The sequence below is a fragment of the Ambystoma mexicanum genome, chromosome 10, assembly GCF_040938575.1.
Source record: "Ambystoma mexicanum isolate Mex_15411 chromosome 10, UKY_AmexF1_1, whole genome shotgun sequence".
NCBI classification, from domain to species: domain Eukaryota; kingdom Metazoa; phylum Chordata; class Amphibia; order Caudata; family Ambystomatidae; genus Ambystoma; species Ambystoma mexicanum.
Window position 1 is genome coordinate 1,143,187,630 of NC_090932.1, and position 22,921 is coordinate 1,143,210,550.

Below are 22,921 nucleotides of genomic sequence, written 5' to 3' on the forward strand. Positions count from 1 at the left end.
GGCGTCTTGATCTGGGTGGATCCTGCAGTCCCTTTTAGGGTCCTGGAAGTTGGGCAGAATGAGGCGGTATGAGTGATCCTAGTCCATGGGATCCTAGATAACAGAGCGGTGTGTATAGTGAACACTTATGCTCACAATCACAACACCAGACCCTTCTTTGACTCACTCTACTCATGACTGACCTTGTACAGAGGAGCCCTATGTATCGGGGGGCAGAGAGGGACTTCAACTGCACCCTGAACCCCACCATGGATGGGTCGGATACGAAACCCAGCAAACCAGCCCCACCGGCCAAGTTCTTAGCAACACTGATGAGACCCCTTGAGCTGATAGATGTATGGAGATCTGTGCATGGACAGGCCCGCAGCTATTCACACTATTCTGCCCCTAATAAGGTGTTTACACAAATAGACTACTTCTTTATGGGACAGGAGACTCTATGGGTATTTGAGGAAGTAGAGAACCTGCCGCAGATCCTTTCGGATCATGCCCCTCTGCTGGTCACGTGGCGAAAGGACATAGCCTCCAGACAGGGGTCAATGGTCTGAGGCGATACTAGATGATTCATTTAGGGAACATATAGCGGACAGCATAACTTTTTTTTAGACTAATTCAGGAAGTGTGAGCAGCATGGGCATGTAGTAGGAAGCCTTCAGAACAGTGATAAGGGGGCGAGGCAATGGGCACAGTGAGCTGTATTAGAAAAGGGCATCGAAGTGAGGGTGGCAATAGCAGTAGAGCAATCGCAGGTGAAGGAGGGGGCAGAGACGCAAGGTAGGCCCAACAGCTACATGAGGGTGGAGACAAACGAATGAGGCTGCTTACGCGGCTGTGTCGGGGGAAGAAAAGGAGGGAAATGGTATGTGGCATCAATGATGAAGGGGGAGTGACGCAAAGAACGCAAGAGATAAATGGAGTGTTTGCCACATACTATGAGACCTTGTACTGTCAAGAGGAGACGAACCGACATTGGTGAGGCTTTGTCACGGATTACATTACCATGGTTGAACGGAACGCACAGGGAAATGTCAGTAGAAGAACTACAGGAAGTCATAAGGCCATTACCGACTGGTAAAACCTCGGGAGCAGATGGATTACCCAGTGAGTTTTATAAAGAATACTTAGAACTTGTAGCGCCCAAAATATTGGAAATACGGGAGAAGCGTATGGGTTGGGAGTGCTGCCACAGAGCCTACGGGAATCCATCATTGTACCAATAATAAAGCCAGGAAAGACTCCATTGGAGTGCAGATCTTAGACCCCGTCAATGGTGAACACGGACTGCAAAAGACTCCGGCAGTCCTGTCCAATAGACTGAAAGCAGTGGTAGTTTAGTTGATCCACTGGGACCAAAATGGGTATGTCCCGGGCAGGAGTACCTCAGAGAACCTTAGGCGACTGCATTGCATTATAGATTGCACTAATCACATGCGCGAGAACTGTGTGGTCGCCTCTTTAGATGCAATAAAGGTGCTTGATTTGGTCAGGTGGAATGGTTGTATGAGGTGGTAAAATATTTTGGTATTGGGCCAGGCTTCCTAAAATGGTGAGATACCTATTTCCAAGAGCTGGGAACTGAGAAGAGGGACGAAGCAAGGATGCCCACTGTCTCCCATGTTGTACATTCTGGCTCTTGAGCCGCTTGCAGCGTTCTTGAGACAGGAATACGAGGACGCATGCATTAAGATAGAGGGGATCAGTAATGTCCTCTCGCTTTACGTGGACGACATGCTATCAGCCAGCCGGATGTCAACCTTCCATATGTGATGGATGTTCTAGATAGGTTCGCAGAGCAGTCGGGGATTGGAATTAGTCGGGAGAAGTCCTGTTTGTTCCCACTGGGAAACATGAAGGAGCTTAGGAGGGACCAGCTACCAGAATTGGGGTTGAGGTGGAATATGCAGACGTTCAGGTACCTAGGGGTAAACATCTGGCACGACGTTGGGACGGAGCATAAACAGAACACACACAAGGCTCTGGATGGGCTAGAGCGATCCATGTTTTTTTGGGAGGATGCTGCCGTTATCGATGGCTGGCAGAGCAGCCTTGATAATGATGGTAAAGTTGCCCATCATTTGATGAACATCCCATACAATATATCTGGGAAGTTCTTCCAGTGAGTAGAAACGATAACCAGGGAGTTCTTGTGGGGAGGTAATCGGAACAAGATAGCACTGTAAACACTGCAGAGGGACTACATAAGCGGGGGGAATTAGGTTGCCAAATTCTGAATTATATTATGTGGCGGAAAACTACAGTTTGTTGTCTGCTGGCTGGCGGATGAGATTTCGCTGGAAACGCAGCTCCTGCAACCTTGGGTGGAGCCCCACTACCTAAGGGAAGTACAATGTATAAAGGAGGCTGATCTCCCAAGATTACTGCAGCTTGTAATGCTTGGGAAGAAGTTACTGCACAGAGCTTGGAAGCTCTTGGGAGTGAGAGATCCTTTCTCCACACACATTCCCTTAGCAGTGATAATGGGGGTGCACCCGGAGAGAATTAGTAATATCGGAGTGTGCTGGGAGGAAAATGGGGTGGCCACAGTGGGAGACTTGGTGAGTGAGGGGCGGCTGACAAGACTTGATGACACTGGTGAGAGAGAGCGTCATTTGGACGGGACAATTTTTGATTCGTATGTGCCTGGCACTGACCATCACAGAGAGATGGCCCGAGACTAGATTTGGGATCGAGGATAATCGGGCATTAGGAAATCTGCATATGTCAGGTGGTCATGTGGTATCATTACTGTATGAACTATTCCGGACCCAGAGGGGGGATGGACCGGGACATAGGAGTGGCCTCTAGAGTTCGAGTGAGCTGGGATGCAGACCTAGGGAGGGAATTCACTGAGGAGTGGGCAAAGGTCCTCTTATACCCAAAGAAGGTTTCTAGGAATGCCGGATTTAAACTGGTGCTATTCTGCTCGACACATCGCACATATGACACTGCACAGCATATCAAAGTTCAATGGAACGGGTGGGCAGGAATGCCCGAGATGTGATAGTGAGGGAGCAGGATTATTGCATATGTTCTGGTCCTGCCCAGTGGTTACTCGGTGTTGGGGACTAATTGTGGAGAGTGGCCAGGAGTGAGGTGGAGATGCAGGGTTGGTCTCCTGAAGCCTGCCTGTTGGTCATGCTCCCCCGTGGATGGAGGAGGGGGTAGAGACCACAACACGGTGCATCTCTCAAAAATGAAGGACCTTATTTGTGTGGTGGCAAAGCTTAGGATAGCCATGGCATGGAAGTCGGAGGTGGGCCCTAGCATAGATGCATGGTGGAGAGATTTGCAGAAATGGGCAGTAGCTGAGATGGTGGTCTGGCACTGGGCGGTGTACAGGGTGCTAAGAGACAAGTGATGATGTGGGGTCATGGAATGAGCTCACCCTGGCAATGTTTGGCACCACACCTAGTGATCAATTAACAGAGGGGCGAACTTGAGGGGGGGCGGGGTAGTTAGGCAAATAAGGATAATAGAGTGAAGTGTATGGGGAAGACCCTGGCAGGGAGTAATTTGGGAACTCGCACTTGTCCCCGACAGAAGGGGCCTCCTGGGCATACCAGTAGTGATGACCTAGAGGCCACGGACTGAAGGGACAAAACTTGCAGCGGAACTGGGCAAAAGATCATAATGGATATGCTATATGTATTGCAAAAGCGCACACCCCTGTGTGGCCTTGGATAACTTTAAGAATACACGCTACATGCGGTCTAAGGTTAATGAGACTTGATTGAAAAGTGACCTTTTGCGAACTTGGATATTGCTGAGAGACTGAAAAGCAATTAATGTATATGATGCACCCTGGGGGGGGGGCTGCGGACAGGGGGGTTGTGGGAGTGGTTGTTATTGCTGTTAGGCTAAAAACCAATAAAAACGATTTTAAAAATAAAATCTGTACAAGCACGTTGATTTTTCTAGCTCTATATCTGCCAGTTGGTGCAAATCTGTGCTGGTGCCGATCTTTAAAAGGGGCGATAGATTGGATCCCTCAAAATATCGCCTCTTGGAGATGATGAACTCCAGGCAACCGATTTTTGCACGCTCCTATTAAGAAAGCTCTCCAGCTGGGCAGAAACAACACGTTTGTTAAGCCCCTATCAGACGGCTTTAGAAAAATATATAACAGTCACTAATGTTTTCTTCAATATTTAATTGCAGAAACAAAAAAAACAGAAATCGAGTCTGTACTGTTGCTATGTTGTCTTCAGCAAAGTGTTTGATTTCATAACTCAACCTCTGCTTTGGAGCAAACTTACGGCCTGGGGGGATACATCCAACATTGCTGTTCTATATCAAACAGTTGTATACAGACAGCTCAATTGCAGTTGGCTTGAATTTAGCTTGCGTGCATACAAATTGCCACCATACTAATTGTGCCCTTAAACCAGGCTGCGTCCTTGCCCCCATTCTGTACAATTTGTATACTGCTGATTTGGCCAAGTGCTCTGATCTACCCACAACTTTCCACCAAAAATCAATGGTGAGCATATACTGTGGTGCTCGTATGCTGAAGACATCATATTGTTCAATCAAACACCAATTGGGCTACAGCATTCGATAGAAGCCTTAGTAGACTGTCACAAAAAACACTGTGGTTATAAATAAACTTAAGACAAAAACAATGTGTTTGGGGGGGGGGGGAATGTGGAAATCAAACAACTCCCTGGAAAATTTTACCTGGGATTTCCCATTAGAATAAATCCGCTTCCGGTATACTATGGAGACAAGATCACAGTTAAAACTTTGACACAATGGCTGGCATTAAGGCACTATATAGTACATCGAGGAGGCTACAATGTTGAGGGGTTCCTGGAAGTCATATCGTACCTGTATTGTGCCTGGCATATTGTACGCCCTAGTGATGTTGCCATATAAGCAGGCTTGATCGACTCGAAGGAAAATTGCTTAATCTTCCTAACTCTGTGATAGTAAGAGGCACTTAGGCTGGAATGCGGGCAAACTTCACTTTTAACTAGGTGTTATGTACAGAGAACTTTGTTTGCTAAAAAGGCCAAAACTCTTTTGATCTATTACAACTGGCTTTGTCATGGAATATGAATCTTCAGCCTTGGCACATTTAGAATCATTGGGTCTCTAGGTAAACCTATTTAGCACAATGCCAAATTTCGAAACGATAATGAAAAATAAATCGAGCTGGTCGGGCATGGGGGGCGGGGGTGGGACATTTTGATAAATTGCACAGTAAAAGAAGGTACCGTGAGTACTCGCCTCAGAGCTTCTGCCTTCACAAATCATGTGGTTAAAACGTTTTATATTGTACTTACGTTTCAACTTACTTCAAACTATGGAATTTATCGGCACGTGGCAGAATACTCTGTTGTCTGAGCGTACATGCCGGTTTTGTCATCTAGCAGTGGGGACTAGTAGCCATATATCGGCCACCTGTGCAGTTTTAAAAACATTCTATCAAAAAGGCTATGCAGGATATGTCACACAAATGGAGGACATTGCTTGTGATCAGTTTTGGGCCACCTTATTTGGTGCAGAGATTTTAATGAATTTAACCAATTTCTAATGATTTTAAAATGGAACAATTACTGTGAATATGGTAATCATATCTATTTAAAGTGAAATAATAGCTTTCTTTTCCTCTTCTTTGATTTATATTCATATTGTAATAAGTCTCTTCTTACCATAGATACAAATAATGTAACTTTTTTATATTATTTTACCCTTGTGCTTAAAGTTTTGTAATTAACTAATGCACAATAAAAAAAATTACAACTAACGACATAGTTCATATTACGATTGAATTGCACCAGAAATTCCATTTCATAGTTGAAATGATCTGCAACACTGCTGGTGAATTCGTTCAATAGCCGAATGACGCTTGCTACCACAGAATACATTGCACATCTAATCTTGCATTGTTCCATGTGGTGTTTCTGGTTCTTGGTGTGCCAGACAAAGTACAATACAATCTATCTTCTAATCTAATCGAATCTAACAATATAATAAAAGGCCAGGTGTATGTGTGTCCCTGGATGGTTGTCCGATGCAGTAGTTTCGCCTGTGGTCACCGCTAGATTTAAGCAGTTGGCTTAGGATATATAGTGTTCCTACTGTGTCAATGAACACCTGCACTTCGGCCTGTGTACACAGGCATGTTCACTAGTACATTTATATACTGTTATGCCTCTAGGTGCCCCAGACATATGATGGTAGGGCTGTTACTCTATTTTCTGCTGCTAAGCATGCCACACATAGCACACACATATTGGGTTATCATGTATTGATGTTTTTATAGTTCGCTAATGGAATTTGTGTATTTTATTGTTTATGTAAATTTTTTATTAACTTTATGGTTTTTATACTGAATAAAGTTCGATACTGGGTTCTGTTTCTAGGTATGTAGAATTAATTGATGTACATTGTGTAGTGCCTCTGGTTGGGCCAGACATAAGCAGGTAACGGGATCCGAAAATGAGATTGGATAAGCAGGAGCTAAAACTAGCTCCTGTGTATCCTGCATTAAGCAGTGACCAGGAGCTACCACTGGAGAACAGGAGCTAGCGCATAGCGTTCAGCAAATCCTAGCTACCACATAAGCTGCAAAATTATCATTTGTCCCTTTTTTATGACCCAATATACTTTGAATGTTGTATAATTGTGTCCTACTGTTAATTTATAGTTTGTTCCAAATTACATTCGTATAGGTGGCCGAGCCAACAGTGACTCATGATAGGTGTTGGTGTGAAGCTAACCAGGCTCTTCTAACCTACAAGCAGGAGCTAAATAGCACCCAGCACACCTCAATTTCGAACCCCGAGGTAGTGGTATAAACACGGTCTTCCACCTTTAGGTTCCTCAGACTTAAGCCGGTAACGCTGTGCTCCAGATAAATCTATTTTGCATTGTTCTATATTATGCTTCCGGGCATTCCAGGGACAAGCAGAGGGCCCTCTTATGTATGTTCTGCTTTACTACTAGGTATGCGAGACCAAGCACGCTGCACAGCTACATGTCATGGTGGTGACCCAGACCAAAACATGTAATTGTTCTATATGTTTTGCTGTTGCTAGGTGTCCCAGACAAAAAGCACATTTCGTTATTTATATAGTGTTTTTATCGATTGGTGGACCCAGATGAAAAGCTTTGCACGCTCGGCATCGCAGATAAAATCAGATCTATGTGCTTTCTGTTATTGGGTATCGCAGAAAAAACCCCGCAATTTTGTCATATATTGTGGATTGCCTCTTGGTATCACATTGTCAGACACTGTTATGCCTGCTATTTGCTCCAGAATAAAGCCCATTGCATTCTTACACACTGTTCTGTTTTGGGCGTCTCACGTAAAACCCACTGTTATATATTGCTTTCGTCCTCAAAGTATCTTTAACTAAAGCAAAACGATCTTCCACACATTGGCTTCTGCCTCTGGGTGTCCCTAACAAAGGCACTTTCCATTTCTATTTACACTATATCCTACCTAATGGTTTCCCAGACATAAGCAGATAGCGCTGTTACATACTCTTTTCTGCTTCAAGGTGTACATGACTTGAACAGATGGGGCAGTGTCCTGCGTCTAGGTATCCCAGACAATAGTGCATTATTTAGTTATTGATTGTGTTCCGCTCCTGCAGGTAGAAGCTGGAAGTTTGAGGGTGGCGGAAGAGAGGTGAGAGGGGAGTAGATCGGGAGGGAGAAAAGTAAGACGAGAAGAATAGAGGTACAGGGTGCGAGTGAAGGAGGAGATGGAGTAGGCCGAGCTACAGAATGAGAGGAAGAGGCTGAGGGGCAAGCTGGAATACGTTGGGGACAGCGGGTCCGTGACACCTGGATTAGGGTGTAAGAAGCCCACATGTAGGTTGGGAGCCGAAGAGAACCCCTTAGTTTCAACTGCCTTCCGAAACCATTCATGACTCCCTGGTAGGCCTCCCCTATCCTCTTGACAATGCGTACTGAAACCGATTTGCACAACCTGGCCGCATTCAGTAGATCTCTTTGCAACATCAGAACATGTAAAAAGCCCAGCATTCTCATCCAGGTACCCACAACAGGAGTTGACGCCTCGCAAACTATAAAAATGTCAGTAACCCTACAGAACTAGCAACTTAACTTACTCTCCCCCCAAAAAATACTGTTGCCCCTCCAAAAATGAAAAAAGAAATGTACTTGTGTTAAATGGTGCATTTCACCATTAATACATATATTTACGCAATGCTGCCACCCAGTGGCCAGCCCACACAGTGCGTTTTGATGTGAACGTTCTTTTTCCGTAAATGTTATGTTAAAGGATATTTGTACGTGCACTATCGCCACCCGAGTGGTCCCCCTGCTCTGGCTGATCTGAAAAGCAAGAGGGTACAGTAAGTTACTAGGACTGAGCGGGAGAAAGCACACTAGCTGTGATGTGCTGTTGGAGCATCAGTTCGGTTTACACCGTTCGCTAAGTGAAGGTGTGTTATTTTGTTTTACTTTTTTTTTTTTTTGTCGGTAGTTGTGCTGTTGTGGAGGCTGTGTGGTTTGTTTTGTTATTGCGGTGTAATGAAGTGCATGCAGTTTGTTGTGCGATATAGGTATGCTTGTTTTGTTTGAGGTATAAGCACAGGGATGTTTTTTTTTTTGTTTTTTGTTTTTTTTTAAATTTTTTTTTTTAGTGTGTTGGTTAGTGGTTGCGCTCAATTGTACCTCCTCCGTTTGGCCACCTATGGTACGCGTCCCTGCCAGTGTTGCGTATTGTGGTGTGCTGGGAGGGGGGGGTCAACCTCCTATATCCTCAGCTGGGTTGTGGGTTGTCTGCAGGGCTATTTAGTGGTGAAGCCTCCTCCACCTCCCTGTGTTTACACTGATGGATGTCTACACTGCTTTGGCCCCTAGCATAACTTGGTGTGCAGTCTTCCTGGGCCCCTTGAGGGAGGGGGGGACTCTTACCTGTGCCCTTGAGCTACCTGGGCACCGTAGTTTATCTGTTTGGTTGCCACTCTTTCCCCTTCAACTCTTATACCCTCTGTGGTTAAACCTAGCATGCTCCCATCTCTCTCTTTAGCCTCCTGTAGGGCCCTCCATGGGAACTCTGGTTTTCCCTCCCACTCTGAAGTGTCTCCACCTCCCTGCACTTGTCGTGGTACGTTGTAGTCCTCCGTCTTGCGATGTGTGTTCGTTCCGAGAGGCGTAGGTGGTGTTTATTAATTTTCGTCCGGTCCTCAGTCGAGCCAGGTTTTTAGGAGGTTTCTGAACTTTAGATGTCCTTCATGTTTAGTATTTCTCTCAGGAGGGAGTTACAAATTTATTCGGCTAGCCAAGAGAATGCTGATCCACCAAGTTTTTATTTTGTTGTTTTTTTTTTCTTTTTTTTTTCTTTTTTTTTTTTTCTTGTATACGTTTTAGGTTCCAATGCAAATGTCATTGCTGGATCTGAGTGTTCTGGTCGGCTGGTAAATGGTGGGTTTCTTTTGTAGGAATTCTGCTCCTTGGCTGTGGATTGCTCTGTGCGTTATGCACCTAGTTTTAAATGTGATACATTTTTTGACTGGCAGCCAATGTAGCAATTTGATAGTCTGGTGCCTGAAGTCAGAGTTTTGCAATTTACATTTGCTGCCAAACTGCATCGACATCTTGCAGGAGACAAGGAAATGTAACACCAGACAAAGCTACTTTAATAAGTTATGTTAAACAGACTTATAAAGCGCACGTACACCAGAAGGCGGCATGGCGGTAGGAGAATCCAATAAAACAAAGTGAAAAGGGGATGATCACAATTACTGGAATAGAACATTTTTCAGAAGACGACAAAAGGTCAGATTATCAGATGTACTCGCGAGATCCAAAGGAAGGTAATTCATAAACTGGCAGCAACGACCGAGAAGGCTCTGCCGCCCAACCTCGCTCGATAATTCTCGGCACTACAACCCAAGAATTAGTGGAAGAACTGAGAGGACATGTTGGAACATAGCGGCAGAACATATGCTGAAGATAGTCCGGCCCTAGGCCATAAAGAGCATGATGAACTAGGCAGAGTGCCTTGAACTCGACTTTTTGGGCCACCGGACGCCAATGTAAGCCGCGTCTACCTGACGAGACATCTATTTGACGAGACATAGTTGCAAAAAGAAAGGCCAAGGATTGCGCAAACTGCAGTGTTTTGCAATCTCTACAGGCGACCCAGCAGGTACACTGGTTGAGCCAAATACAGGCATTACAGTAATCCAGTAACCTCAGAAAGACGCCACTACTGTAGCGCGCGCAGCTCAGCTGACAAAAACGGAAGTACTTTACGCAGGACTATGAGCTTAAAATGGCCTGTTTGGCAAACTGCACTGACCTGTGCCTCCATCGAAAGGCCAATATCTTGACCCCTAAATTCTTTGCAATAGGTACGGGTTGAGGAAAAGGACCCAAAGAAGAGGGCCAATAGTGAGGTGTCCAGGAGTGGCTGGCTAAAGGCGGCCCGACAGTACCTCAGCCTTTCCGCCATACAATCTAAGGCCCATCCAGTCCCCCACCGCTTATAGGCAAGCCCTAAGATTATCCAAACTAAGTGGGACTACGATCTGGGTGTCTTCAGCATACATATGACGGTGCAGACCATAGGATTGACTGAGATGAGCAAGGGGCTGAGTGTATGTGTATATAATTATTTTTTTTTTTCCTGAGGCTTGTGGAATCTGCTTAGATCACATGCTATGCATAGGCTGACATCTAGTGGAAGCTGCAGAGTATTACAGTTGTTTTTTTCGAAACTCGAAAAGGGACGTCGACAGTGCGTGCCAGTAAAACTATCCCTAGTGTGACATCCACTGTACCCATGGTCCTTCACGTGTCGAGGTCCCTCAGATTGTTTTTTCCCACCATCGTGAGCGGTCGCTTCTCTGGCCTAGGACCATACAGTAAGGAGAGTGGGGGGGTGGTCATTGTACAATGCTTTTTCCCACCCTTTCCCTCTATCGCCAAGCTGCCTTTCCCAGACATAGATAAGACGCCCTTTAAATTCTGCCCCACATGTAATACATTTCTGTGGATCGACAATCACAATTGTGCAACTGTGTCTGAATCGTGACCACGACGAAGGGCACTGTTGAGCTTGCAAGCTCTTTAAACCTTAGACCGCAGAACCTAAAGCTGGGCCCATCACGCCATGCAAGCCACCAGTCGTGCCTAGCACCTCTTGTCCCCACCCCCCTCTGCCCAAACACCTGGCTGGCATCAAAATACGTTCCATCAAATGTTAATGGGTCCACTTTTCAAACCCATGCATAAAGCTAACTTACAAAATAGCCTTCCTAGTTGCAGTCACCTTGATCAGAAGAATAAGCAAGCGTCCGGCTCTCTATACCCTTCATCACCATTCACAAGTATCAAGTGGTTTTAAGAGAACATCTACTTTTTTCACAAATACATTTCCAAATTCCATGTTTACCAATCGGTAGACTTACCAGCTTTTTTGCCCCAATCCACGGAATAGAGGGAGAGCACTTCAAACACTCGCTGTTCAGAGAGCAGTAATGTTCTCCTTTTAGGGAGATTTATCATTTTCATGCTTCATCCCCTCTCCTAATGAGACCCCCAGCACTTTCTGGACCTCTGGACCTTTTTCTTCATATCCTGAATGAGTGGAGCCTTTTTCCACTCATTCGTTCTTATGGGCTCTACCTTTTGTAACTCCTGTTCTCTGTGCTTTACTTTTATATGGAGTCTACTATCCTCCATATCTCTTAAGGCATCTGTATTTTACTACTGCAGCACACAGCTCCTTATGAGCAGTGTTACTGGGAACCCTTTGGGTTCTCCTTTGAGATTTTCTTCTTCATCCTCGAGTAACTACAGCTCTTAAGGCTAGATAATTACTTTGTATCTCTCCTAAACCTTTATATTCTGAGAGCTTGGCACACACCACCTTATGTGGAGTGCCAAGAGGATAATTGGTATACCCCTTCTCTCTGCTCCTGTGACATTTTTTTTGTCACATAGACCACCTTCTAGTTATGGCAGTGGAGGTGTTCTACTGACTATTGTGCAATCGTTTTACCACAGACTGTATTCACAGTCCCGGTTGTGCACAATAGGTGCGCCTAAGTACTAACTTGGGGGCATCTTTTTTTGCTATTTCTAGCATGTTTGTTCTTTGTTAGCCCTTCTACCATTCTGGGAGGTGTGTTTGTGTGTGTTTGTCTTGCCTTTGGCAGGAACCCTTGGGTGTCCCCGCCTAGGTGTCAGTGTGTCTGGGCAGGCAGGAAGTGGGGGAGGAGTTTTCCACTCCCCTGCTCTTTGTCTGCCTGAATAGAACTGGCTCCCACTGGGGGTTTGGCTGTCCTGATTGGACAGCCACTTGCCTCTCTGTCAACTGCTGAAAGAGATTGCAGAGGAGTGTGTGCTGAAACTGAATAAAAGGTGAGGTTCCTGAGGTGAAAGGCAAGTCGACCACTGGAACCTGAAGTAACCGAAGAACAACGACGGCAGACCCTTTGCAACACTGTGAAGCGACCACTGATGTCCTGACCCAGTTTTCTGTGCAACAAAGGAACTCTGAAGAGGACAGCTCCTTCCCTTTGACTGGTGGGAGCAACCAGTCCATAGACTAACATCAATCCGAGCCATCTCCCGAGGTGCTGTGCCTCTCCAGAGCTGTGGAACCCCAATACCAGGAGGCCTCCGACCCAATTGAGGTGCATCATCTTTGAAAGGCCGAATCCATCCAAGTGTTTGTTTGAGCTCCAGGTGGACCTCCAGACACAATCTGACTCATCCAAGTCCCCTCAGCAGAGTGCTAGAATAAAAAAAGATTGACCGGGTGAATTGTGTCCTTTGTTGGTGCTGCAGAAAGGGCGCTAAAACCGCAGACTGACGAGAGGAGCTGATGAAATCCGTGCCATAGGTCCTCCCTCGAGATGGCTGCTGAGAGATCCCGTCTATTGTTATGCCTTTCGTCGTCAGACCAAGGAATCGCGAGGTTGGGTCCAGCGCGGCCACATGGAGGAGAATCCAGCAAAGAAATGTCTTCAAACCAAAGGTACTGTGTGGAAAAAGGTATTGCTTACCTTAATCTGAAAAGTTCTCCAGAGTGTGGAGTGCCCGAAGAGGTGTTCAGTGTATCCCCCACTTACCTCCGACCCAAGCTGCTCTTGTGTCCCTTTAACAAGTCCTTGAACAGGGTCTCCCGCATTGGGGTTAATCCTCTTGCATCTTAAAGACTAGAGACTGTTCAGAGGAACATTTGTATTCTGCTGCTTCACAAGACTTAGAGCCTCTCTGAACTGCCTTCTAGCTAGGGTTGCGTTTTGGACTTTAAAAGCCTTGCTGTGCGAAGAAACTGCATCTATAACCTTAAGCCCTACTAGTGTTGCACTAGCCAACTGTTTTCCTTCAAAAAGTAATTCTCTTATGTGATGTTGCTAACTCGATACAATTACTGCATAACATTTTGTGTGCGTTATTACTGATAATACGGTAGAACTGTCATTAGTGTCAAAAGCTTTAACAATTGTAACCGCGAGCAACTACAAACTAAGAAGTTGCCTTTGAAAAGTATCTACAATTATTCTAATCTGTTTTGATTTAATGTGCTAAGTAATTCTTGTGTAAATATAATATTTTAATATACATTTATGTGTAAGTGTTTCTTTAAATTGTATTACTAACTAGATTCAGTGTACTTGCCTTCAGCTCGCATCTTCCTCTTATGATGAGCCTGACTGCACTGCTGCTACCAAGGTTCCATGAGTAGTACAGACTGATGCTAAGAGTTGGGGGATCTCCAAATCATTAGGATAGTTTTATGAGGTCTACCTTCAAAGTAGACTTTGGGAAAACTCCCCTAACATCTCCCTTAGTAGAACCAAAGAACTGTGGAACACAGTCTAATTATTTATTTCCTTTGTAACGGGAAGGTAAGGTGATCCAATAACTAAATTCACCATTGCAAGGTGGATTGCTAATTTTATAGATCTCTGCTGCACGTTTGTAAATTAACTTCTTCCATTCAACCCTACAGCTCTCTCCACACGCAACACTGTGGCTACGTTGGCTTTAATCCGTAACATACCAGTAGATTACATTTATAAAGCAGCGACCTGGAGTTCACTGCCGACAGTCGCACTAAATTGTGTAGCTATGCAAGAAATAGAAGATGTTTGGGTAGGTCAGTAAGTTCTATTGCATTTGTTTTCAGCTGTTCGTTTAGTTCACCCTCCACCTTCTAAAAGATCTGTCAGCTAGGCTAGTCTATGAAAGCTTCAGAATCTAAGCAGATTCACAAGCCTCAGAAGATGGCTTGTATCTGCTTCGAATCACATGCACCAACTTAACCCCCATCCTACGTCGGCGTGGAGGCCCGGCACAAAAAACAGCTACGCTCACCCAGTACACAAGTGCGTCATGCCAGAAAAACAATCAAAGGACCTCGATGTATGAAGGATAATGGCTTTATGTACACTGTACCCGGTAAGCTAGATCAGTGGGTTGAGTAGTCTCTGCTGTGATCTGCAGGTTGCAGGTTTGACTCCTAGCAAGGCCAGCTCGGCCTTTCATCCTTATGAGGACGATTAAATGAGTACCAAGGTCTGTTGGCTGATAATTGTATATAAATAGGTTCTCTGTACATCACTTTGGGGAAAACGCTATCAGAGGTAAGATAAGGAATAGTGTGACCAGAATGCCCCTGTCAATGCATTTATTTATTTATTTTTATCTGAAAAGGAAAGATTTAATGCTCTGATCCAACCACTAGCTGGTGGCTTATGCAAAGCATGTGTTTCTAAGCAAATGCAAACCACAGAAAGACTAGGCGAGTAATGTTTGTCATGTATATTGTCGCCGGGGTACAAAAATTCAAGTTACACGCTGTTAGCCCAAAAAACAAAGGATGGGTGTCCCCTTCATCACTGGCAGAGGGAAAACAACTAACTATCAAACAGTGGATGTGCCAAGCAGAACTGAATTAAAATGAATGCATGAGCATTGTCAACAGACTTCAATGGCGTAGTGCCCAGAGAGGTGCAAGCAGATCAAAGAACAACCCAATGATTTTTATATAAAAAGATTTGTTACATTTTATTATAGTTCACAAATGAATAAAATAACACATTAAATCTATATTGGTCCATAGTACATATTGGGTCTTTTGTAATAAGAACAAAGTGCTTCACAGTTAAAGTGCTAATAATGCCCTAGTGGAGACCACCATAGGTGTCACACCGCATCACACAAGTGGAAAGCCAGACACCCCAGTCGGGTGAAGGGGGTCACACGAGAGGGGACTGGTATTCTCAAGTGTGTATGCAGAATTTTCTTTACCAAAATATACATGAATTACATTCAATCAATGCTAGAATATCCTAAATGGAAAAACCAGACTAATGATTAAAGAAGGGTGCCATTTGTCACATTCAATCAATAGTAGAATATCCTAAGTAGATAAATTGCACAGGTGATAAAAGTGGGGTGCCATTCGTCAAAAGCCAGGCATATGAAGTTACTCACCCCCTCAGTTCTCTACCGGGACGCAGTGCACCATTTCTACTCATCAAGAACCAATTAACACTACATTTTGGGGCCTGTTGCTAGAATGTGGCCTTTTGGATGTAATTATCTTGAGCTCAGTCTCTCAAAAGAAAGTATAGTCAATTTAAAAAGAAAAATGTGGGACCGAAAGGTAATATTTGTTTATCGGAGTTAGCAAATATTGATATAATTCAAAACGCAGCTCGGCATAGGGGCTTGCAGTTATATCCTCAATTTGTTCTTCCACTTAGCTGCTCATGTTGGCCAAAGCAGCTCTGTATCAAATGTATTTGCTATGCTGAGCCGGGTCTGTCGCTCACTGGACTAATGCGTCCACTACAGCGGCCTGTGTTTGACCTCATGGTCACAGGTTCGAATTCCGGCAGGTACACTCAGCCCTTCATCCTTCCGAGGTCGATAAAATGAGTACCAGTAAGTTGGGTAACAAAATGTTATTAGCGCCAAGATGCTCCTTCGGGGGTGAATGTGCTCTTTACAAATACGCCTGTTATGTTTTTATGTTTATGCTGCGCTGCACAGAACTGTTCCTTCCAAATAAACCTTTTCATATTGTAATCCAGGTATGTTTGTTTTAGTTTGAAGTTGGTTAATAGTGTATGCATGGTCGGTCTAATCCTACTGTGGGGCTCTTAAAGATGTTTTCATGAGTTGCTATTTGACTTGTGATATTTAGTTGCTAGTGCAATGAGACCACTCTCTTAATTGAGTAACTCGACCACCAAAATATGTGTGCGCACGTTTTCTTTAAATGCTTGCAGCCTTCATTAGGAAGGAGTCAATCTTTTATTTTTTTCTTTCCATCGGTGCATGCTGCTCCCCCCCCCCCCCACCCCAGTATTTGAGGTTTGTGCAGTGTTGTGGGATACCCTATGGCGGATTGCCCCATGCGAGGGTGAGAGTCATGGCTTTTTTGATTTTGTATTAAATTGATGCAGGTCATTTCTTTTTTTTTCTTTTAAAAAAGGGATGTCTGCTAATGAAACCCCCTCTTACATTAATGTTCTATGTCAAAATTATAGTGCAGACATATGTGCCTTTGCTGAGATAGACACCCTCAGCCCTGCAATGGCACAGAGCAGGTTCAAAGGTCACTTGCATTCCTGACAGTAGCTGAAACTCAGTTCCTGCAGCCATAGGTGGGTTATTCTTCTTCACTTCTGTTTCCAAACTTAATCACATGCCTCAGTCAGCCTTTTGGCATGTAAACCTTTAAATATATAAGCCGTGCCCAGTTGTGGCATGGTGAATGCTAAGAGCACCCAAGCAAAGCAATTTGATATTGCACTGCTGTAAGCTGTGTGAGCAGGGCCCATCTATGATTGGACTGATGTATCTTTGTGTCTGGTATGACTGTCTCCACAGCTGCTATGTGGAACAATGACCAGGATGTTGCCTCTTTGATTCTCCTGCAAGAAGGCTAGCCCCTTACCCAGGGCACAGTCAACTTCCTGCATGCCGTCTCCTGGGAACCAATGCATCAAAGGAGGCACTGAAATAACAAAGCCACTGTCACACCAGGGTGCTGACTACTGTATTCTCCTTGAGGTCAACAGGCATGTGAGGGGGCAGAATTGGAGTATCCAGAGAGGGTGGCTAAGTGAAGGGTCCCACCATCGTCGGGCCTCTGTCTCAAAAATCCCACTAGACCTGCACGATGAGTTCCTTAATTTACATACTCGACCCAAGTGAAATTTGCCCCATGGCGACGGGTGCCATATTTACTACTACTTTTTGTAAAACTGTGCAAGTCATCATAAATATAATTCACTTTGGTACAATGCTGCCACCCAAAAGCCAGCCATGCACAGTAAATCTTTATTTGCCATTTACTTCCAACAAAGTTTGTTTCCAGCAAATGTCAAATAAGTTTCAAACATCCCCATACTTGCCAGCAAGGTAGAGTACCATTCATAAAATCTACTCACCAATGCAAGTGGACTAGTAGATTTTGTGAGACATGATTATGTTGTGGTTTTCTCTTCCTGATCCCTCCAAACTCTATTTCCCCTTACAGCATGCTTGCTTTGAACCCGTCTCCTGTTATGTTTTGCCTTTTAAAAGGAGAGCGGCTCTCCCTCATTCTTTGATTCATCTCTGGACACTAGGAAGAACAAAAATAATTAATCTGGCCCTCTGTTGGGGATACATTGTATCCCACAGTCCTCTACCAGGTAGGTGAAGACAAAACAGAAAACAGAAGCGTCCTTTATTCCCTAACCATCCCCAAGCACAGTGGGGGTGACTTGTTTGACCAAGGCCTCATTGCTAGCTATACTGGAACCAGGACCCTGTTCACTGTAGGTGAAAGACCCCTTTAAGTGCCAGCTAACTCCATGGAGTGAGAGTGCAGAACAGAAGGACACGCCTTGTCCTGAAGCACTTGGAATCGGACTTGCAGCAATTCAGACATCCAAGAGCAGCTGGACCTCGTTTCTCTGTTGCAAGACTACTTCGAGCTGCTTCAAATGTGCTCAATGCCTTTTGAGCCTTCACAAGATAACTGGTGCTGCTTTTGGCACTCTATGCTCTTAGAGCTTTACGCTTGCATTTTTGAGCAGTCTTCATGCCATCTCCCAGCAGTGAAGAGCACCACGTCGAGCCCTGGCCTGCCACTGTGGAAGCGTCGCCGCAATCCAACCCCTGCCTTGACACAACAGAACATTGTCTCGATTTCAACCTAAGCAGGGGGATCAATGTCCACCTCAACTGATAAAGGACGCAGCTAGAGACCTGGCTCCTTTTATCTCAAAACTCATTAATGCCTCATTCGCTACAGGGTCCATACCAAGCAACCTAAAAGAATCTTGGGTACTCCCTTTGCTTAAAAACACACTAGACCCTGCCATACCCACGAACTACCGCCCAATCACCACTGCCATTCCTCTTAAAAATCATAGATAAAGTGGCATACTCACAAATACAGAAACACCTTGAAAACAACAATTTACTAGGAGTACGGCAGTCTGGCTTCCGTCCCCAGCATGGAACCGAAACTGCCCTCTTAGACCTAAAGGCGCAAATTGATGAGCTAAGGGATCAAGGCAAACCAGCCTTACTCCTCCTCCTGGACTTATCAGCCGCATTTGACCTTGTTGACCACAAGGTCCTTTGCAGGCACCTGGATATAGCCGCGCACTTCTCAGAAGAAGCCACAAAATGGATCCAATCCTTCCTCAATAACAGGACAATGAGTCTTATCCACACTGCGGCAGCAGACTCCATCCCCATTACATGTGGTGTGCTTCAAGGATCCTGTGTTTTGCCTACACTCTACAACATCTTTACTAAGCCCCTTTTCGATAATCTGGACCTTCTTGGTATCACCTACACTAATTATGCAGATGATACCCAGATTCTCCTACCACTTACCGGTGATTACGACAAGGATTTGGCCTTGCTGAACAGAGTGTATCTCATCATCCAGGCGTGGATGGCCACACACGGTCTATGCCTGAATGATGACAAAACTGAAATCATCATCCTGGCACACCCCCCACCCTCTCAAAACTGGGCCCCAACTACTCCTCCTTCAATATCGACAACAACCAAATCACAACCGCCCACACGGTTAAAACTCTGGGTTTCTACCTGGACTCCACCCTTTCTTTCACAAGCAGGTCAATGCGATGGCTTCAGCAACCGCCTACACCTGCAAATTGATAAGAGCAGGCAAACCCTTCCTATCAAACGATAGCTGCATCACACTCGCAAGAGCGCTCGTGTTATCAAAACTGGACTACTGCAACTCGCTCTATGTTGGGGCTAACGAAGTCATCAAAAGAATTCAAATTCTGCAGAACAACGCGCTTAGAGCAGCACTTTGCATTCCCAGGAGAGCCCACATCACCGCACTCAGACGAGCTAACAACTGGCTCTCTGCTCAGGAGAAAATCCAACTAAAAGTTGCCTCTTTGGTCCACAAATGCCTTAACAACGCTGCACCGCAGTACCTCTCTGCCAGATTCACCAAACTAAAACCAACAAGACTTACTATATCTGCTAACTCCAATAACCTATCCATACCTAGAGTCAAACTGACTAAAGTCGGTGGCTGCAGCTTTCAGGTGAAAGCAGCTCAACTCTTGAACGCCCTACCATCCACATTGAAGACTGACCAACCCTAGCCCACCTTCCGACACAACCTTACAACGTGGATCAAAAATGCAGACACACTTTAGATCATCTACTGCCTGGACTTATTCAAGCCTAGGCATTTCCGCTTAGGACCGCAAATACATGCTTTTACACTTTACATGCTGTATATTCCTGTATATTTTGTTGTATATTATTCTTGTTGCTCTATTTTTGCTATTTTTGCCATGTGATCTAGTAACAAAGTTTTGAGCTGTCTTATAAAATGCGCCCGGTTACCCTTGGGTCTGGTGCGCAATATAAGTAATAAAAACAAACAAACAAACTCAACTGCCGACTGACTTTTGCGGCCCATTGACTCGCCTCAAGTGGTGACTCAATCCACAAGAGCCCCTCTTGAAGCCGACTACTCTACTTGATCAACACAGATCACTCTAGCTCTAGACTTAACCGACTGCAGGAAAGCAGTATGAAGCCAGGCTTGATGCTGTCTATTACCCAAGGAAAATAATTTAAGGTACATTTGAAGAGCTCCTGCACCATGGTCCACCTTTGGGACCATCAGGACTTTTAAGCCTCCCTTCTCTACCTTTTCCTTCAGGAAAACATTGTTGATCTATCTTATTGCCTGAACACCCCTGCTCATCTACCCAGAGGGCCCTTATACAAATGTATGAATTCTCTGTCCTCCTTTAAAAAGGATGGGTTTTTCTCAGGTTTTCTCATTAGTTTGTCTGCATTTTATTTTTTTATTGAAAGTCTATATTTTAACCAAACCTTGCTTGACATTTCTTCTATTTTGGAACCATTGTACTTAAGTTGTTTGGGTTGTGACGGCTCAGCCGCTACTGAAGATATAGCTTGCCCACTGCCTGCACTACCAACTGAGACGAAGTAGGTATAACTTTCAAGCTGTGCTTGTTTCACATTTATGATTGGGGCTCCTGCTCGTTCTACAGTAATGTAGTGTTGAGTCGGCAGTTTAGCGACTATTCATCCCCATGCTTCTGTAGAACAGTAGTCATTTCATCACAGCCCTGGGGATATTGGTCTGAAATTGTGAGATTGGCGTTTTTTTGGCAGGGTGGAGAATGACAAAGCATTCATAAGTTTTCTGCTGGTTTGAGAGAATGAACTGCCATGAGATCCTTTGTTTAATCGATTGGCCTATGTGTAATGTGATTCCCTGTTCATAAGTTTGTATTGGGTTTTACACGAGTGGTACACCAAAAACCCATGACCTGAAATCAAGAAGTTGCTGTTTGATAGACCCAGTTGGGGAGGTAGAAATGGGGTGATGAGGTTTGCACAAGAAGCCCTGTTGATGATTGGTTGAGGCCTTGAGGTTGGTACATGTGAGGCCCACTGCATTTGGTTGGCTGGAGTTCATGGTGGTCCTGTTTGTGAGGTTGGCCCTGGTTCAAAAGGTTGGTAAGAGTCCCCTCTGGGGTGTTAGGGCTAGTTATATGTGGATACGTTGGACGTTTGGTCCTGACATGGATTAAGGGGCACAGGTGAGATAAATGGAGACCCATTTGAGAGGTTGACCTGAATTCACAAGGTGGGAGTGAGAGACCGTGTTAATGAGTTTGGTCGAATTCAAAAGGTTTGTATGTGAAAGATCCTGTTGGTTCATGAGGGTGGTAGATCTAATGTGTACAGTTGGCAGGAGAGAACCATGTTTTTATTGAAAGCTTCGGTGGTTTCGATTGGCCCTAGTTAATTTGTTTGCATGTAGGCGCTTATACAATAAGAATGTACTGTTTCAAAGCGCCCACAGGGCAAGGAGGGTGGGGAAGTACAATTACAACAATTCAACACAGTAATTGGGAGCAGCAGGGGAAGAACCTACTATGCCTTGTGAGAATTCAGAACGTGCAAGTGCAGAAGGGGTAAGTGCTGGAGTCCGAGCCCATGGGTAAGCCTTGGACGAAGTGTTAAGAGGCTGAGTGTTACACGACCAAGAGGTGTAAGCACGAGCCTCCAGAGCACAGGGTAGCCCATGGATGAGCCATGGAAGTAGGTTTCAATAGGTTCTGTTGGGAGCCCCTGTGTGCAATATTTACTGGGTTTCATTTAGTTGGCGTCTTGTCGGCAGGTCGCACAATTTGTCCTGGCTATTCCTGAGTGATGATACTATTTCATGTGGAGAACTGAAAGGGCAAGTGACTTTTTTTTTTTTTTTTTAATACCGGCCAGGAGATTGCATCTCAAGATTTTTACCTGTGTTGGTACTGTTCTACAGTTCCACATGATAGTTGTGTTGGTGTCAAGATTTGATGATGAGAGAGGCATTTTGTGTTCTGATGAGCTGACTAGTAATTTGTTTTTCTCTGCAGGGTTCAGGAGTTGTGAAGGCAGGCTTTGCTGGAGATCAAATTCCAAAGTATTGCTTTCCAAACTTGTAAGTATGATGGCACCATCTCTTGGGTGCATTCATGGTTCCTTCAGTCTAACTTTGGAGCGCCTTGTGAAGAGTATGCCGAAGATTGCTACTTTATTTACTTTATTGGCATTCCAGCATGATGTAATTTTGCTTTGTGGCCGACTATACGTGTATGTGGCATTTCAATTCACTTTCTATCTCTTAAAACGTGCCTATCTTGCTATTTGTGCTCCAAGCAAACATGTCCTGCCTCAGTTCAGGTACCCAGCCATTCAGTTTGTGTGGCGGGGAAAAGAAGACTATGCCAAACTGGAATGCTTTGTAACCAGGCCTGTGGGGTTAACCATGTTTATTTTTGGTTCAAAAGCATATAAGCAATTACAACATAGCATTTGACAACATTAAACTCTTATGCTCTACATTTAACACCTGTTCGTGTCTTTCAGATCGCTAGGATACGCTTTACCTCAAGTTCTCCCCTCAGTTCACTAACTCCCCCCTCCCCCTCTCACCCACTTCTTTTTATTAACCTCTTAACCTCTAAAGGATCCTCTCCCCCCGACTCTAAAGTGTTTTACATTTCAGATTCTAAACTTTTGAAGTTTTCTTCCCCTTCTTAACCTCAGCGTGACATTATCTTCGTTTTGAGGGAGTTCATGTTACATGTGTATTTCAGAGCAGTCGGGGTTTAAAGAAATGAGCTTCTCTGTCCCATACATGTTCATGAAAGGGATTCCATATAGTTAGGAATCTTAGGTATTTACCAGTGCTGATGGCGCATATCTTCTCCATAGCCATCACCCCCCAGATCTTAACCCACCAGCATGCTGAAATTGGACCTTCTTTGTTTTTCCAATTTTGTGCAAGTGTCATTCTGGCTGCTGATAATAGATGGGTGATGAGTTTGGCTGTTGCTCCCGACATTGCGTATTTCCCGTCTATAGGGACTCCTAGGAGAATTGT

At 44.7% G+C, this 22,921-nt stretch overlaps 1 protein-coding gene across 1 annotated transcript in view; it reads left to right on the plus strand.

Moving 5' to 3' along the window:
- Positions 1-22,921, plus strand: part of ACTR1B (actin related protein 1B) — a 130,240-nt gene that overhangs the window by 26,796 nt on the left and 80,523 nt on the right. Inside the window, exon 2 of the mRNA XM_069619062.1 lies at positions 21,912-21,976. Coding sequence (XP_069475163.1) covers positions 21,912-21,976 — 65 coding nt within the window. The remainder of the gene's footprint in view (positions 1-21,911; positions 21,977-22,921) is intronic.